The 19,147-nt window shown below is 34.3% G+C and overlaps 4 protein-coding genes across 4 annotated transcripts; 2 read left to right on the top strand and 2 right to left on the bottom strand.

Moving 5' to 3' along the window:
• The first annotated feature begins 32 nt into the window (after window positions 1-32).
• On the top strand, window positions 33-6,520 carry ccpp-1 (Cytosolic carboxypeptidase 1). The gene is made up of 18 exons (NM_059273.7): window positions 33-97; window positions 149-226; window positions 323-437; window positions 484-727; window positions 781-903; window positions 955-1,101; window positions 1,387-1,590; window positions 1,644-1,753; window positions 3,474-3,911; window positions 3,985-4,290; window positions 4,618-4,698; window positions 4,747-4,964; window positions 5,041-5,137; window positions 5,193-5,285; window positions 5,334-5,445; window positions 5,494-5,711; window positions 5,761-5,943; window positions 5,997-6,520. Exons 1-18 carry the CDS (start codon window positions 54-56, stop codon window positions 6,231-6,233), a joined length of 3,048 nt encoding a protein of 1,015 aa, NP_491674.2. The 5' UTR covers window positions 33-53; the 3' UTR covers window positions 6,234-6,520.
• Window positions 6,521-6,525: 5 nt separating this feature from the next.
• On the bottom strand, window positions 6,526-14,199 carry che-14 (SSD domain-containing protein). The gene is made up of 18 exons (NM_059272.6): window positions 13,961-14,199; window positions 11,596-11,830; window positions 11,311-11,525; window positions 10,816-10,924; window positions 10,549-10,767; window positions 9,980-10,071; window positions 9,856-9,928; window positions 9,650-9,798; window positions 9,491-9,585; window positions 9,357-9,446; window positions 9,224-9,314; window positions 8,790-8,917; window positions 8,600-8,737; window positions 8,188-8,343; window positions 7,829-8,101; window positions 7,620-7,719; window positions 7,272-7,562; window positions 6,526-6,865 (listed from the first exon to the last, which is right to left on the bottom strand). The coding sequence occupies exons 1-18, from the start codon at window positions 14,105-14,107 to the stop codon at window positions 6,713-6,715; spliced, it is 2,754 nt and encodes a 917-aa protein (NP_491673.1). The 5' UTR covers window positions 14,108-14,199; the 3' UTR covers window positions 6,526-6,712.
• Window positions 14,200-15,214: 1,015 nt separating this feature from the next.
• Window positions 15,215-16,652, bottom strand: rad-8 (Reticulon-4-interacting protein 1, mitochondrial). Its single transcript, NM_001026341.4, has 6 exons — window positions 16,499-16,652; window positions 16,266-16,454; window positions 15,920-16,212; window positions 15,736-15,874; window positions 15,561-15,689; window positions 15,215-15,513 (listed from the first exon to the last, which is right to left on the bottom strand). The coding sequence occupies exons 1-6, from the start codon at window positions 16,646-16,648 to the stop codon at window positions 15,313-15,315; spliced, it is 1,101 nt and encodes a 366-aa protein (NP_001021512.2). The 5' UTR covers window positions 16,649-16,652; the 3' UTR covers window positions 15,215-15,312.
• A 608-nt stretch (window positions 16,653-17,260) lies between these two features.
• Window positions 17,261-18,964, top strand: rpt-5 (26S protease regulatory subunit 6A). Its single transcript, NM_059271.7, has 4 exons — window positions 17,261-17,938; window positions 18,031-18,323; window positions 18,388-18,533; window positions 18,589-18,964. Exons 1-4 carry the CDS (start codon window positions 17,278-17,280, stop codon window positions 18,779-18,781), a joined length of 1,293 nt encoding a protein of 430 aa, NP_491672.1. The 5' UTR covers window positions 17,261-17,277; the 3' UTR covers window positions 18,782-18,964.
• The last annotated feature ends 183 nt before the right edge of the window (window positions 18,965-19,147 follow it).

Below are 19,147 nucleotides of genomic sequence, written 5' to 3'. Positions count from 1 at the left end.
CTAAAAATAAAATATTTAAAAAATAATTAAGCAGAAAGAAGAAATGTCATAAAATGCCATCGGATTCTGATGACGTTGCAGCGGTGAAACAACCATGGTAGTGATATTCTTTATCATTAAAATTTAATTTTCAAAGTATAATTTTCAGGAGTCAGTTGATAGTGGACATCTCCAATTTCTTATCAGAACATCCACAATCAAAAACATCACAAGCTCTTCTTCCTAGGTAATTTTAAGTATTTCTGTATTTTAATTTGTGATAATTTATTCGCAAATATTTTTTTTGTCAAAAATAATTTATCAAGATTTCTTGATTTTTCAGCTGTAATGGAGTATGGTCGGATGAAGAAAAACTAGAACTTATCGAAGCATTCGGCCACAAAAAACAATCACATTTGACAAAAAGTGGAGTGAAAGCTGTTTTAGCTGCATTCGAGGTCAGTAATTGATCATTGATCAATACAAATTCTTTCATATTTTCAGGGAGACCGTACTCAACCTGATGTAATCTTCCTTTGTCGTCTTCTTCACCTTATTTTCAGTCATTTTTCATCTGAAAATGACCGAAAAAAGGAGAAATATATAGTGAAATGTGATGTAATTGCAACTTTAACTCGAATCACACGAAAAAGGATTATTATGACACTTGATGTAACTGATGAATCTTCAATTGATCATAATTTAGATGAAGTTTTGTGGAAATTATTGCACAAAATAGGTCTGAAAGGTACTGTAATCAAGTTGTTGGAATCCAGAAGCTTTTTTATTTCAAAATTTCAGATCCGCGTGTAAGCCTGAAAGTTCGAATGGGCGGCTTGATCTCTCCAATGTGCAAACTTTTTATTCAAAAAGATACTTTGCCAGAATTGTTTCTTCCATTTTTCATAAAGATCTCAAGATCTCGTGAGTTTCAATAAATATCACTAACTTTTTGAATAATATTTCCGTTTTCAGCACGAAATGGACAGGCAATTGGTCGTTATGAAGGTTTTATGACTCGACTTTTAGTGAAAATTAAAGCATTGGATGCATCAGATCAAACATCTCAAGTTCTACTTCTTGACAAACATCTTCAATTATTGTTCTTCACTATGAAAAATAGTTAGTTATTCATAAGTTTTCTTAAAGATGGAGTTGCGTAAAAGGGAATTTTGCTTCAAAAAATCCAAAAATAAAATCCAGTCTTAAATTCAGGAAAAGCACATAAGAAAAAACGAAGACAAATTGAGAAATAATGAAAACTTCAACTTTTAAAGATGTGATTTTCCAATTTTGGTTAAGCTTTCAGATACTTCAGTTTTCATTTTTCTCTCGATTTTTTTTAGTACATCAAAAAATCAGTTTGCCCCATCAAAAATTTAAATTTAATATTTTTTAATACTTCAGAACGTACTCGAACTCAACTTCTGCGTGAGAATATATGTAAATATCTACTTGAAGTTCTTCGTCGACACCTTGCTTCATCATCAAATTCTCGTCCAACTCGTCTTCTCTCATCTCTTTTCGGAACTTTTGATAAATCACTTTCAGCTGCACACACTGAGGTTGTCATAGGAACAATTGCTATTTTGAGGCTACTTAGCAATTTTAGTAAGTTAAAATAAATTTTCGTAAAATTTCCTAATCGTCTACATCTTTTTCAGAAAAAGCACGCGATGAGCTGAAAAATTTGCAAGTACTGGACATTTGTTCAAGAGAACTCAAAGAATTTTGGAGTGATGAATGGAAAACTGGCCCCAAATCTAGGATTGTGGTGCGTTTTTTTAAATTTTTAAATTTTCAAAAATGTAAAAGTTAAAAAAATCTGTGGTATTGGCAAGCGAAAAAAAAAGTTTCACAGATTCTTAGATATTTTCAAAAAAAAAACGTGAAGTGAAATATTTATTCTTTTTCCGATTCTCAAATTTTAATTCATTTCGAACTCCAATTTTTCCAAAAAATGTGTTTCACGCGAAAAAGAGCGATTGTCAGCGAAAAAAAGAAGGGAAAAGTGAAGATTAATAGGAAAATTAAGAAGAAAAAAAAGTCAAAGGTAAATATGTTTTTTTTTGATTTTTTAGAGATTTTTTTTGTTTCTAATATTTTTAAAAAATAATTACTACAACAGACCATTTATGACTGGGAGTTGGATTTTGCAATTTTGCTCCAAAAATACGTGGTCTCGAAGCGACCGATTTTCGTTCCATTCGAAAAGTTTATGAGTCTTTAAGGAGTACTGTAGTTGCAATTTTTGGTTTTTGGAAACTACAGTACTCCCTGAAAGCTGATACACTTAAATTGAACAAAAAATGCAGTTTTATTTCTGAAAAACTTGTCGAGTAATTTTAGTGTAAAAATAAGAACTTTTTCAAAATTCATCTAAAAGAGAAATATGACCCGTAATAATTCTAGTGGTCACACGAAATAAAATGACGTATGAAGGGTATATTGTTGAAAATGATCATCAGTTATATCACACATGTGTCCAGTGGTACCAGTCATTGTTTACCACACTCCGCGCTTCATAAGATCTCATGAACACATGGTGCAAAGATGAGAGAAAATGTTGAAAGATCAAAAGTTTTTGTTTCCGTGGGAGAATGACTCTTTGATCTTTTTCAAGTAAAAATTTATTCATTTAATTGTTTCTTTTTTTGTGGTTTTTTTCTCCAAATTGATTCAATTTGGAAGTTAAGGAATTCACTCCGTCCAAATAAAAAAATTAAAAAAATCGTGATCCTTCAGAAAGAAAATCTCTCATTTTTTTGAGGACACGAACGCCTATAAAGCTATAAAATTTCTATATCTTTTCCATCGTTTTTCCTGTTCCAAAATCCCAATAAAATAGAAAAGAAAAGAGAACGGGTATATATATTTGATCAAGTTTTGCCTCACATTTTGTTTACCCGTAAATAAATAGAAAATAGATAGAAAATAATTGGTGATAAGTGGGATAAAGCTCCTCTTTTTCTGTTCTTTCCAATTTTGAAACCGAAAATCAAGTGGTAGAAGTTTGTGATTGATAGATATATAAAACTGTTCAGTTTTGATTTCTAGTTTGATTCAAAATTATTTTTTAAATAATTTCAAACGGTGAACGTAGTATAAAGTTAACAATTTTTTTAATGAAATGATCCTCTTCTGTTCAACGCGAAATTTTTTTGAAATTAAAAAAATTGAACATTTTTGGCTTTTAGAATTTTCAAAATTTTTTTATTTTTTGGAATACAAATTTTCGATTTTTCTAGCTCTTGGTTTTTTTTTAGAAATTGAAAACATTTTTTAGCTTAAAAAATTTTCAGAAAGTTTTTGTATTTTTTACACCAAAATTGTTAGATAATTTTTGTAATAATTTTTTTTTTGTTTAGCTTTCAGATATTTTGGTTTCTGGAATACCAACTTTTGATTTCTTTTTTAAAAAAACTTTAGAATTTAGAAACTTTTAAAATTTTAGAAATTGTTCGGTTTTTGAAATAAATATTTTTGATTTACAGGATTCTCTCTCTGCATTGTGTCTTCGTTGCATGTCCCCACTACCGTATCCTCTTGAAACTCGACGTTTCCCAATTGATTTTCCACTTCCAACAGCAACTCCATCAACTCCTGGAGGTCATGGACGTATTCGAAACTCATCATCAATCAATATATCATTTGATAATGGACGAAGTTCAGATGAAGATGGTATGGATGAAGAAGATGAAGCATTTGTTCGTGATGATGATGATGAAGGAAAAGATGATAGAGGATCAGATGATGATGATGGAAAGGATGATGATGAGATTAATGGAGCACTTCCGAAGACTACAAGGCTTAATCCTCAGCAACTCGCGAAATATGCACCTTTTTTTGTTGAAAATGAACAAGGAACACTGCAACCAACATTTTCAATGATTTATCAAACGAATCAGGAATCATGGAGAAGTATTTGTGAGGTAATTAATATTAAATATTATTTATTGTGTATTTTCACAAGGAATAAAGCATTTGAAATAAAAAGATTTCCAGAAAACTCGTCACGTGATGCCAATTCATCATCATCTTCCAATTGAAATGTTCAACACACCCACCCGAATCCGTGAGAAAACTGCGAAAACTTCGAATAATATGAAGAAAATGATCATCGAAGAGTTGGACAAACCGGAGAGAAGTGCAACGTCGAATCAAGTGATCTATGATCTTGATACAGCGGCTTTCGATGGTCTACCATCACCTGAATTACCATTTGTGACTGGAGGAGGAAAATTGGATACTTCAAAAGATTTACAATTTGATAGTAGATTTGAAAGTGGAAATTTGAGAATGGTTATTCAAGTGAGTTTTTGGAGTTTTCCTGGTAAAAGGTGTCATCGAAAAAAAATGAAATTTTTTTATTTTTAAAATTTAATTTTTTTAATCAAAGTTTTTTTATGTTGATTAAAAAATGTCTTCTAAAAATATGAAAAATTCCCAAAAGTTTAAGCTATTTTTCGAATTTCCGGAAAACCGAAACATTTTCAATTTTTCAGAAATCGAAATTTTTCGTTTTTTTAGTGAAAAAAGGGGGCAACTGCGATTTTAGTGAAAAAAGGGGGCACTCTTGTTCTTGATTGGGCATCCAATCTATTTTGAATACAATTTATCACGTATTTTCATTTTCAGGTTGCTCCAACTCACTACGAACTCTTCCTTTCTCCAGATGTTAATCAACTTCGTGATCATTATCAGTGGTTCTTTTTCCAAGTAGGCGGTGTCATTTGCTAACAATTAATCTAAACTTTTGTTCAACAGGTCTCAAATATGCGAAAATCAGTGAAATATACATTTGAAATTGTCAATTGTCTCAAATCAACATCATTGTATAGTCAAGGTATGCAACCAGTGATGTATTCGATGATGGAATCTGCAAATGGATGGAGACGAGTTGGTGAAAATGTTTGCTATTTTCGAAATCTTTATATTAATGAGAATGAGGAAAAGAAGAATGTAGAGGAGCAGAAGAAGAAGAAGTGAGTTGAACTGAAAACCTTACCAAATTTCTTTTTGCTTTAAATGGCAAAAGATAGACTGTATTGACCGTTTCAGATACTATTACTCAATTCGTTTCAATGTGACATTCCAAAATACGGGTGACATTTGCTACATTGCCTACCACTATCCGTATACTTACTCGTTTCTCAACGTGAGTTTTTTTTCCAAAAATTCTCTGCAATTTTATTTCATTTTTCTGCTTTCAGTCTTCCCTGAGCATGCTGAAAAAGCGGAAACAAGAAAATGTATATTGTCGGGAAGACGTCATTGGGCATTCATTGGCTGGAAATCCAATTAAGGTAAATTTAGTGAAATTTCATTCAAAATGGAACTATCTCAATTTTCAGATGCTCACAATCACGACACCAGCGTCTGCAGCTGAAATTGCGGCACGTGAAGTGATTGTACTGAGTGCACGTGTCCATCCTGGAGAGACGAATGCAAGTTGGATTATGCAAGGTTTTAATAAAATTTCAATTTTTGTTTAAAACGATTATATTTTTAAAGGAATTTTGGAAAATCTTCTGTGTCGACAATCGAATGAAATGTATCGTCTACGTGAATCGTTCATTTTCAAAATCGTTCCAATGATCAATCCGGACGGAGTAACAAACGGATCACATCGTTGTTCTTTAGCTGGAATTGATTTAAATCGAATGTGGGATCGACCGAATGAAGCACTGCATCCTGAAGTTTTCGCCACAAAAGCGATCATTCAGTACTTGGTAAGAATCTGAACTTACTCTGTTTCTCAAAATTTCAAATTATTTTCAGTGCGAAGTAGCAAACAAAAAGCCATTTGCATACGTGGATATTCATGGTCACTCGAAGAAATGGGACTATTTCGTATATGGAAACAATGCATCTGAATCATGGAGAGCTGATGATGTTCTGGATGTTGGAGCTGCTCAATTGGAAGAAGAACTTCATTTGGCATTACCTAAAGCATTGGAAGCGGTACGAGTTCTATCAATAAATTAAGCAAATAGAAAACATTACGTTTTTTTCAGACTTGCCCAAGTCGTTTCAATGCATCAGAATGCCGTTTCAACATAACTCGTGCCAAAGAGTCATCTGCCCGTGTTAATGTTTGGCGTCAATTCGGAGTCTCCACGGCTTACACTTTAGAATCAACATTTTGTGGTTTTCATAAAGGACAGAACAGTGGATATCAGATTAATACTAGTGATTTGAAGGAAATTGGCAGAGATTTGCTTCACTCATTTTTGGAAATGACCAAGACTTAGTTGAGCTGGTTTACTGTCGAATTCTGTGATATTCCTGAAATCAGCAAACAGGATCTTATTGAAAAATATCATGTTTGCTGATTTCTTTCAGTTTCTTGTCACCTTTTTTCAAAACATTTTTTTTCGTTTTTGTGATCACGTTTCCATATTTTTCCGGATTTCTCCAACGATCTCTTGTTTTTTCACCCGTCCTTTTCCCCCACTACTTTCTTTTTTTTTTTGAAGTTATGCATAATATTCCTCGTATGTAACAAATTATTATTAGCACAATAAATTATTTATTTATTATTTTGGATCTTCAAAAATTGAAATTTTTCAAAAGTTTATTTACAGTAATAATTAACTAGAAAAGAGGAGGAATGAAAGACATCGTGGAAAAAAACTTGAAATGGTCCAAAAACCCGACAATACAAAAATTACCCGATTCGAGGGAATCACAATGGAAAATAAATATATAATAGAAATCTTAAAAATTTAGATTAACTCCGAGGTGATAAATGCATTAGATTGGTTTTTTCACAATAAGGGCATATTCCAGATTGGTTAGGAAGTGTTAGAGAGAGCATTGGAAGATAGAAAAATGTTGAAAATGTCCATGAAGTTATGGATATTACAACAAGGAACACACCAACCTGAAAATAATTTAATTCGAAAAATTAGAAATAAAAAGCCCAAAAAAACCGATGTACTGTTATGATTTTTTAATCAAAAAGAGGTTTCGTAAAGTGCAATAATCCGGAATCCCGTAGTTAAAGGAGTGCAGATTTATACGGATGGGTCTCGCCACGAAATCGTTTATGGTAAAACTTTTAAACCACTCACGAAATCCCAAACCAAAGATTGCTACCATAAACTTTTCGCGGCGAGACCCATCTGAAAAATTCCGTTCGCTCTAAGTGCGAGTTTCGATTTAAAAGAGCAGCAAAAATTGTACTACCTTAAAGACGCACTCTTCACCAAATGTTTGTTTTGCCAAGAACTTGACAATGGTTCAAAAATAATCTATTTTTGGAAACATGTAATATTCAAAAAAAAAACCTGATAGAACGCATGAGTCAACGCTGGTAACATTGAAGCTCCAGCTAAAAATGAAGTGAATGCAGCCAATGTAACAGGTCCTACACCTTTCGAAGTAGCTTCTCGTATTCTATGCTCTGCACATCCATGTTCGGGAAGTGCAGCTCCATAATGTAGAGTATAATCGAATGATAATCCGACAACAAGTACAAGAATAACAGCTTCAAGTACTCCAAGTACCCAACCAAGAAGGGTTACAATAGCTGATGATGTAAATATTACACAAGCTATTGTCACAACAGCTGCGAATGCCTGAAAGTTATTTAATTTAAATTTAATTAATTATTCAATACAATTTAAAGTACTTACTTGAAATTTCAGTTGAATAAATGCAAATATTGCAACAAAAACAAGTGATCCAACAACAGAACTCAAACAATCTTGTACTATTGAACTGAGAAGATCGAACCTAAATATATTAACTTTATATGAGTTTCAAATGTTCCTAGCTACTGTAACTCCTCAAATTCATGATCGATTTTATCATTAAATTAGACTACTAAATTTAAAACTCTCACCATGTGCTCATAAGCCACCATTCAGGAGCCCACCATCCATTATCAGGCTTTGTCATTTCAAGCATTTCGAACGATTTTGACAATTGTTTGAATCGATGATTGTACTTCAAACTAGTTGGAAGCATTGCTGTATATCCAACAAATGCGAATGTTTTATTATCAAAAATTGGTGTGTCGTTGTATGACGTGGCAAGGAAAGATGTGGAGTTTCGAAGACAAAAGTCCAAGTATGAATCAGAGAATAATGGATTGGTCATATTGCAGCAGAGGAATCTGTAAAGTGAGTGGTACAGTATATTTATTTGGAAAAATAACCAGCATAGGTTAAGGAGTCCCGGTTTAACTATAAATTTGCTTACCCTCTTGCACATGGATACTTGTCAGACCAATCCAAAAATCGTTCTGGCCAAAACTTTGGTTGATGATTCACAAATGGTAATTGCCTAGCAGTTCCCAGAAATCTCGCCAATTTCCGAACGTCTCCCGCTGTCTTCAATGAGAATATTGGATCGGATCTGTAAAATTGCTTGTATTCCATGTCATGTAGGGAACAAAAGCTGTGTATGCCTGCCCATCACGCCTGCCTTTATGCCTGCACGCAGACTTGAGAGTAAAGAAAATATGAAACGTTAAGTCGTTAATTGACGCATGTGCAAACATCTAATTCTGGAGTTCATTTACAATAGAAAAATGTAGACGATAGGCAGGCGTGGAGGCAGGTATAATACACTATCATGGTTGATTTGTTCTTTATAAGTATTCATTTTTTACCTCAGAGGTGATGTGGCATTCGCACGAAAAGTTGAAAGCGAATAAATCGGTTCGACTCCCCAAACTAATCGTGAAGTTAGTGGAAGAGCAATCTTGGCAGACACAAATTCAAAATTCCTTTCAGCATTGTTATCGTACCTAGAATATATACATTGGTTTTCATGAAGTTTTATGTAACAGTATTACATACCATTCGTGTAAATTATCAGAAGTAAAAAGTTGAAGCGGATTATATTCAGGCAAATGAAGACCCTGATAAGTGATAGCTGCACCACCAATAGCCACTATTGATAAAAGGGATATTAGGACGTATCGACCCTAAACATAGAATTAAAGAAAAATGTATAGGGGAGTATCAGAAATGGAATATGTTTCAAAATACCCGAATAGTATGAAACTGAAAAATTCCTAAGAAAACAAAATCGAGAAAGATATGAAATACTCAGGTTTTGAAAACCTTACTATTTAATTTTGGTAAAACTACCTATTTGAGTAATTTCTCGGCAAGTCTTTATATTCCCCGTAAGTCTACCGTATTTTTTGTAGAGCTTGTAGAGCTTTTACAATTACTAGACTTACGAATAATATGAGAGAGCATGCGCTACTTCAAATATTCTAACTAACCTGAACAAGTACATGTGGCAACAAAACATACAGCAAATGAGATAAAACTGATCGATATGGAAATTTGAAACCAGTGAAACAGTCGAAATGTCTGAATAAGCTTTTTCTAGTTAAAAACTATGCTTTCTTTTACCTGTATTGGATTAACAAAAATGCCGGCAAAAATGAAACTACCATGAAATAATTGAAAATTACTGTAACACCAGCAAACAGTCCGAAACATCTGGAAATAATTTTAGGAAGCTGGAATTAAAATGAGAAACAAACCGAAAAACAATGACATTTGATGTGATATTGATGAAGAATGGCACAATCGTTGAAAAACATGTCAGGAACATTGTGAATGAAGTGTGAGAGAGAAACTGAAAAAAATTAATAGGCATTTGATAAATTTTACAAACTACAAATATAAAAAGTACCACTTACCGTATGAAAAGTATCTTCATTTAAATGTTTTGGAAAATTCGATTTCAGCAGAAAAGCATCATCGGAACCAATTGCAATTAAGAGCACAAAAGTTACAAGATTGAGTAGAGGAAATTCATCAGTAAACAAACTATATACTCCAAGTGCACCTTAAATTTCAAATTTTAAATATTGAATTTTGGAATTTTGAGCAAAATGAAGCTCACCTACAACCGAAAGTGCCAAAAGTAAAATAACGACAAAGGCGTAAAGAAGTGATTGAGAATGAACTGCGACAACCTAAAAATCAATTATTATTGTAACAAGAGAGTACTGTACATTTATACATACAATCATAACTAATCCAGCAGCCAAAAGAGCAAGCATTGAATCACGAAGAGCTGCTGCCAATAGGCGATCTCTTTTCACATCCATTAATAGACCTAAATAATTATTTTGACTTAGTGTCAATATATAGAAAAAAAAAATTTATCAAATTGTATTTGCAGTATTTTGGTTTAAAAGTTTGAAGATGTGTTCAAAATTGCCAAATCCTGATAATGTCTATATTTTTCTGTTGGACACTTTCAGGCGACTTTTGAACACTAAATTCAAGATTTTTAATCTCCTTAAAAAAATACCACGAGTTTCATATTTTGATTTCACTTTTGCGTATGAAAAATTGTAAAAAATGGTAATACTCGAAATTTATCAAAAAGTTAAAATTTTCCAAAAATTTACCAAATTGCCAAAAATTGACTGGAAATGTTGAAACCTCTGAAGACGTTTGGAGCGTTTTATTGAGACATTTAGACATCTTAGACTTTTATAATCCTATAGGATATAGGATTTGGCATACAAATTATCATTGACGATTTTTTTTAATGAGAAGTCATTTTGAATAATTATTGTAAACTCACCTTTCAAATGAAATTTATTTTTCTTTGAATAATCAATAATCGATGTTTCAAGATCATCGTAAATAATAACATTAACTGGAATATTTTGAGTGATATATCCAGTTAATGTAAAAACCGGAAGAAATGTATTCACAAGAAATGGAGTATCATCTCTTTGTTTTGGAAGAAGTCTATAGAAAAGATCATACATTATTTGAGATGAACAATTTTCTGGTAACTCTGAAATTATCAAGAATTAGATTATGTAATTATTTTCAAATACCGTACCTCTACACGTGGCACACTGTCCTTGACACTTTTCATCTCGGCATTCAAATATTTGAGTACGATACTTCCAGCAGTTATCAATTGTTTTACGCACAATTTTTATATCCGACTGAAAAATGTTTTTAATAGATTTTAAAGTTTAAATAGATTAGGTTTAATTGCACTTATTCAAAATGACCGAATATCATTATAAAAACGTTTCAAACATATTTTAGACTTTTCAAAATTTTAGTAAAAAATTTTATAAATAGCCAAACTTCTCAAAAAGGTTCAGCCATCCTCTAAAATGTGTTAATACGAACAACTGAAAGGTAATGCAAGTAATACTATTCAGCCGGGGTTTTTGACATTTTGCATCAACTTTCTAACTTTATCACAAGTTTAAGTTCTTTCTTTGGCCCATATTGGAATTGTTTAAAACATAATTAAAATCCCCACAAGCTTGAGTTCACCTTGCCATTAACAGTTTTAAAAATATAATTTTCCAGAACAAACCTCATCAAGTTCTGTGCAATTGACTCTCAAGTTTGGTGAAATACATGCAAACATATTGGCAACACTCCAAATATTTCGATACGGAGTGAAAGCATCAAACCGAGATAATGGTTTTGAGATATTTGATTGCATTTGACACAATTTATCCAGAAATTTCAAATTAAATATTGCATCGTAATTTGGTACTTCAAGAATGAATTGAGAAAGATGATCCACTGAAAATTTGTGTGCGCAGAGTTTTAATTATTGACTTCAATTGTGACTTTTTGAGCCAAAAAAACTTACTCAATGGTATTGGAGAATCATAACAAGCAACTTGATTAATAGCTGACAATAAATTATCAGCCCAACTTCTTTTATTTCTTTTTGTACTGACTGGGTGAGCAGATGGCTGTTGAACATCTGTATCAATTGGGCGTGGATTTGAAAATGCAATTCGATTGCTGAACATTAAACTTGGTTGAATACGAGACCATGCCAGTCGGGGACCCGATAGATCGGTGTCTTTTGTATCGAAACCCTGCAAAATAGATGAACATATCATGAGTCAAATTTTTGAAATTGTGCAAAAATTATTTTATTTAGAGGCAACATGTGGTGGTATTTTTGAAAGTCGACCAATAAAATATTTTTCTCTACGAGTTCTACGTTCTAATTTTTAGATTCGATATCTGAGCATTGCAGGGTATACTTTGCAGTGGCTGCAAGAATAATCAGGATTTCTGAAACAAATCTTTTTTTTTTGAAATTTGGCAGTTTACAAAAAGTTTGGCTGTAAATTTTGAAGAATCACAATTTTTCAGGGGAACGATATTGATTGATTTTGTGAGCGACCTTTCAAGATTTAAGATCTGTGAAATATGCGAAAAATGTAAATTTCCAAAAAAAATATTTCTTAAATGTCAAAAGGGAAGAAAATCCCACAGAGGGCTCAAATAAGTCTTGAAACATTTTGATTTTGGCAGTTTATGTTCTTCTAGGTGTTCCTGATGAGTAAAACACAAATTGTTCAAAAGTCTCAACATTTATAGTTATAAGCTCTCAGTTTGGCAACATTTGACAAAAAGTGGGATCACACATTCCCACAGTACATTCACTAAATTCTCCAATTCAAATCAACACGATCTAGCTTTGAAAACGTACTTTCTTTTTACGATGACATAATCGAATTGTATGAATCAGACTACATTCAATGACATCTAGATTTTTAAGATCATCCCCTGATGAGTAAGTTTGTGTAAGTTTTGATCATTATCAGAAAATGAAAGTGTACACACTTCACCACAATTTTCTCCCTCTCTACGTCCTCTGATATGAATGTTTAAACTATACAGTTTCCAAGTATTTTGCAAAAATCCAACAAAAAAAATCCGTTTAATCCAATTCGTTCCGTATCAATTCTTCTTGACCTCCATCTCCCGTTCCCGCCATCAAAACACTTTCACACGTCGAAATAGTATTGAAAAGTTAGAGTGTGTAGAGTGTGAATAAGCTTTTTTTATTATTTTAACTAGAGATCCACTAGTTTTTTGTATGATTCATTTCTTGGAGAGACGATTGTAAAAGTCAATTGACTAGAAACTCAAAATACTGCAGAGATGTTTTCTTTTATGCAAATGTGGAAGTTTATCCAGGAATCAAAACAGAAAAAACCAACAGTAATTTTTTTGTAATGACTATGTTCTCCAATTGCTTGCTATAAATACAGAAAACGATTTCGCAACTATTTACATGTAGTTTATCCTATAAATCTTGCCGGTCTCAAGACAGATTATGCAGTGCTTTTGAATTGCCTCACAGCCACGCATCACAGACAAAACTTGAAAATCTCCGAAATGAATGAGAAAAATAGTATGGATGATGGGTTGAGGATTAGACATAGAAACAGAGACGGTGTTGTAACCGATTTACAAAATACCGGTTACAGATACACAGAGAATGGGGGATATGTAAAACTAAGAAATGCAAATAGAAAATGCTTTGGTGTATTTGCTCAAACTTCGAGGTGTCGTGAATATAAAATTCATCTATATTTTAATCAAATTTTAGAGCTTTAAAAAATCCGAAAGGCTACTTAGGAAAAAAAAGAAAATAACGTCGAGAAAGAGTGCAAAATCCAACTTTTAAAACTGTATTTCAATGCTTGAATTTCCTCCAAAATGAGTTTCAAACACCAATCAGCGATTTTCTCCACCCTTTTTGTAAACCAATTGGCTTAAAAGTAGGCGGAGCGAATTTTTTATTGGTCTTGCAGTCCTCATTTTGGAGGGAGTTTAAAAATGGGATATAAATGTTGGAAAATTGTAAATTTGAAAGTCAGATCTTTCGTTTTTTCGCGATTTTTTTTGAAACTTCAACGCAAAACGCAAAACGCATCTAGCGCTTACAGTTTTCATTATTTTTTATGGCTTTTCTCAAATCTCAATTCGACCTTCATGAATAAAAACATCAAACATAAAATCCAAAATAGTCCACGATCTCGTGTCCGAGTATTTATGACATTTATGAGATTTAGGCTGTGATTGACCTTGGATTTTCGAGGATTTATCTAAGTTTTCTTAGATTCTCTATGCAAAAGGTTAGCTTTTTTTCATGCAATAGTGAAATATTTGAAATTTTAAGTTTTGGAAAAGTTAATTTGAAAACTCACAATCTCAGCATTTTGTGACAATTTAATCGGGAAGAACCATATCAAACCAAACGGAATTACGGTAGTTATCAATACAGGTAAAATTAGAAAAAGTGTTGGATGACGATAGAGTGATCGACTGTAGAGACGACCGACACGTTCGATCATCTGAATCCTTTTGAATAGGTAGACGAATGGAATAAATTCGTTGTTTGGAAGTCGTGTGAGGAGACGTGGGGGGAAACAGAGACAGAATGACCACTTCGATGGACCAAGTGACGGAGGAAAAGTGAAAGGAACAGAGATAGATGCATGAGAGGGAACAGAGACACGGTAAGCCGGCTAATGGTCGGCTAAACCTGTGCGCAATGAGGGAGATGGAACAGTTGAGATGTCTATTTGAAACGGCTTTGAGAGGTTATTTTCTATTAGTATTGCATCAAAAATATCTCTCGAAAAATAGTGTTGTAGCCTCTATTAAGTTTAATCATGTTGCACCTTTTTATTCGTGCATTGAACTAGATGTTAGAATAATAATTGCATACTATATTACGGGAACACAAATTTCTGAGAATGCGTATTGCGCAACATATTTGACGCACAAAATATCTTGAAACGAAAACTACATTATTTCATTAAATGACTTTTGTATGTGTTGATTTACGGGTTTCAGAAATAATTTTTTCGAGACCCGAAGAACTCGGGGGATGTCCTATTGGGGGGATTACCAACTCGGGGGATTGGCCCCGCCCACAGAACCGTGGCTTGCAATACGCCCATTTCTGCAACTGCCGCACGGTTTTAAAACTGTATTTTTCTCAATAGAGCGAGAATTAACAAGAAAAAATAATTTTAAAACCGTGCGGCAGTTGCAAAAATGGGCGTATTGCAAGCCACGGTTCTGTGGGCGGGGCCAATCCCCCGAGTTGGTAATCCCCCCATTTGGACATCCCCCGAGTTCGTCGGGTCTCAATTTTTCCGAGCCGTAAATCAACACGTACAGTAGTCATTTAAAGAATTACTGTAGTTTTCGTTTCGAGATATTTTGCGCGTCAAATATGTTGCTAAATGCGCATTTTCAGAATTTTGTGTTCCCGTAATATTAATTAGAAAATTTCGGAATTTGGAAACATTTCCTCTAAGAAGAGAAATCTACTCAAAAATATTTTTTTCCATGAGAATATGTTACTTTTTTCCAGTTTGCGCCAAACTGAGATATTTTTCTTGCGGCAAAGTGTTTCTTGAATTTTAAAATTATTCAAATATTACTGCTTACAGAATTCAAGTTTTCATTAATTGAAACCAACAAATACATACAAAACACAAATAGATTTCTAAAGGGACAAGAGCACTATTGGAGTTAAATGAAGATTCTAGTCATATTTAATTACAGTCTTTCCACGTCCATTTAGTTGGGAAACTTTTTCGTATGCTTTTTCGAGTTCCTCAAATCCCATCACTTGTTCTACAACCGGAACAATTTTCCCGTCTTCTGCGAAACGAGATAACTGACTCATCAGATCCGAACTTGGTCTGAAGAAGGCGTATGAAAACCAACGACCTCGTAAGTGGCTCTGAAAAATATATTGTTATAGTTGCGGGTACATATTTCAAAAATTACTTGGAAAGATCTTTCAAAATGCTTCATCGCAGTCGTTACAAGACCTAACGGAACTCCATTTTTATCCATTTCTCTCATCAAAGGGGAGACAATTGATACGTGGACACAATTACGCCATACTCCCATAACCTGAAGTAGTTTTATACATTAATTTCCACTTCTCAATTATATTTACATTATCACTCCACTTTGCTAGCTGGGAATCGACAGTATCAAGAATAACTTCAAATGGTGCATGCTCAATCAATTCCTGAGTCGCCTGGTCTGATGTGTAGTCGACTGGAATTGCACCAAGTTGCTTCACAATATCGAAACTACAATTTTTATTTGAAAAATTGCAAAGATATAGATAATCTAACCTGCCCTTTGCACACGTTGCCACTATCTTTTCACATCCCCATGCTTTCAATAGCTGGATTGCCATACTTCCAACTCCTCCGGCTCCTCCATGAATCAAAACTCTTTGTTGTTTGGCATTTCGTTGTGAGACCCTGGCTATTGTAAAAGCTGAGTAGGCTGTCGATGCGACGTAAGGAAGTGCGGCAGCTGATACAAAGCTCAAATTGCTGGGCTTTTTAGAGCAATACTTCGAATCAGTGACAACAAACTCGGCATGTGTGCCTGGAAGAATTACAGGAACAACAGCCATAACCTGAAAACATACGATATTTAATCATGAATCGATGCATAATAGGATTTCGTTACCTCATCACCGGGAGCTAAATTGTGCACATCGCCACCAACAGATTCTACAACAGCTGTACAATCTCTTCCTGGAATTAGAGGGAATCTAGACGCGGCTGCATCACAGGACTCTATTTTTTTCCACGTCCCTAGGAATTCTCTACCGTATCCTTGAGACATGTCAACATCGATCGGATTAACAGACGCTGCCTACAAATATTTAAATTGCTTGAATCAAGAAATATTAATCTCACTTTAACTTTTAGAAGGACTTGTCCTGGTTTGTTTATGACTGGAAGCGGCACTTCTTTGAGCTCAACTCCAGATCCGTTTTCAGAGACCCATGCACGCATCGTTGATGATTTTGTTGAGAAAAATCTTCGTAGAATCATTTTTTCGATCATTTTGCTGAAAATTTCATGTGGAAATAACTTTTTTCTGATAAAAACAAATAAAACTGCACGAAGACTTCAAGTGTCGTAAAATTAAATGCCTTCTGTGTGGTTCACCGCGACGCTAAATTGCACAAATCATCCTTTTCAAAATTTCTCGTTCTTTTGGATTCTTTATCATTTACTGAAGGCTAAAAAGCTTATTATTGTTTTTTTTTAAGTTTATATTCAAAATTTTTTATCTTGAGAACTCATTAAAGATATTTTGAAGATAGTAACACAAATTTTAAACTTTTTTAAATAATATTTAGCTAGCCAAAACAGATTTTGTGGACGGAACGTAAACCTAATAGTAAGCTAAATACTGACGTAACCTTTGGGCCATCGTGAAATTATCAAGTCAAACTTTCTTTTATTCTAATCATTATTTCTCGTGATAAACACTTTCTCTCATTGTCACTCGCTCAATACACATTAGCGTTCGTTTAATTTTTTGAACTAAATATTCTCATTTACACCGCATTGTGTTACTGATTTTATTTTATTGTCCAGAACTTTGACTTTGCGTTATTCTCTGGAACTACTTTTCAGATCTCACCAGAAGCAATTACAACTAATTTTCAGGCCCCAGAAGCAGTACAATGTCGCAAACACCACCGCCAAAAGACGGAAAAAACCCAGAGGCAATGGAGGTGGAGGATGCTATTGATGAGGAGATTCTGAAAATGTCGACGGAAGATCTCAAAAGCCGTACCCACTTGTTGGACAACGAGATTCGTATTATGAGAAGTGAAGTTCAACGTATCAATCATTCTGCAACCACTCTCAAAGAACGGATCAAGGAGAATACTGAACGTATCAAAGTTAACAAAACTCTTCCGTACTTGGTGTCCAACGTTGTCGAACTTCTTGATCTCGAGGATAATACAGAAGAAGAAGGCGCAAATGTTGATCTCGATGCCCAAAAAACCAAGTGCGCAGTCATTAAGACTTCCACTCGTGCCACATATTTCTTACCAGTTGTTGGACTTGTCGATCCAGATGAGTTGAAGCCAGGAGATCTCGTTGGTGTCAATAAGGATTCATATTTGATTCTTGAAAAATTACCAGCAGAATATGATTCTCGTGTGAAGGCTATGGAAGTTGACGAACGGCCAACTGAACAATATTCCGATATCGGAGGATGTGACAAGCAAATTCAGGAGCTGATTGAAGCTGTTGTGCTTCCAATGACTCACAAGGATCGATTTGTTAATTTGGGTATTCATCCTCCAAAGGGTGTGCTCATGTATGGACCACCAGGTAAGATTACGAAAAATTTTTGATAAAGTAGTACTCCTAGAAAATAACCATTTTAATTACAACAGCTCAAGTGTAAATTATTCGTTTTTCAGGAACTGGTAAAACGATGATGGCCCGTGCGGTTGCTGCCCAAACTAAATCAACATTCTTGAAGCTCGCAGGCCCACAACTTGTTCAGATGTTCATTGGAGATGGAGCCAAGCTTGTTCGTGATGCTTTTGCTCTTGCTAAGGAAAAGGCTCCAGCTATTATTTTCATTGATGAGTTGGATGCCATTGGTACGAAGCGATTCGATTCAGAGAAAGCTGGAGATCGTGAAGTGCAACGTACCATGTTGGAACTTCTTAATCAACTTGATGGCTTCCAACCAAATGATGATATCAAGGTAAGCTGAGTTCCATTTTAAGTTATATTTTTAAGACGGTATAAGCTGTAAATATGAATTTAAGGTCATTGCTGCAACGAACCGTATCGATGTGCTCGATCCCGCTCTTCTTCGTTCTGGTCGTCTCGATCGTAAAATTGAGCTTCCCCATCCGAACGAGGATGCCCGTGCCAGAATCATGCAGATTCATTCCAGGAAGATGAATGTCAAGTATGTTTTCGCGACAGTTTTATTTGTAAAATTTAGTCTAATTAATTTTTTTCAGCAAGGATGTAAACTTTGAAGAACTGGCCCGCTGTACCGATGACTTCAACGGAGCACAATGCAAAGCGGTTTGTGTTGAAGCTGGAATGATTGCTCTTCGACGAGATGCTACTGAGATTCTTCATGAAGACTTTATGGATGCTATTCTGGAGGTCCAGGCAAAGAAAAAGGCGTCCCTCAATTACTACGCTTAATCCTTCACTCCCGGTTGTCACTGTGTTCCCTTTGAATCGCTCCCGAATTTTCTCACGCGATTTTTTCTTACTTTCATCTTTCGTATTCTATTCCCACCCCTCTCCTGTTTTTATTGATTCATCCTCGAAGTGCGTGGATTCCTAATTTATTTCCGATCAATGTGCATAAATGGTCACTCTTCGAAATGTGTTTCTTTCACTGTTTCAACATTCTGCGTGCTCTTCAAACATTTAGCGAGACATCTCAAATTGTAACTTGACCGATCCAGAAGTCAGTACTGACGTCAGTGAAACGTATGCAGAGAAAAGCTAAAGTGCAATCGCGCCCCAGTGCCAAATGGAAACGCTCCGCCTCTTTCATTTGGG

Source organism: Caenorhabditis elegans, chromosome I (genome assembly GCF_000002985.6).
Source record: "Caenorhabditis elegans chromosome I".
Lineage (NCBI taxonomy): Eukaryota > Metazoa > Nematoda > Chromadorea > Rhabditida > Rhabditidae > Caenorhabditis > Caenorhabditis elegans.
Note: the sequence above shows the minus strand (reverse complement) of the source record. Positions and strands in the feature narration are given on the sequence as shown.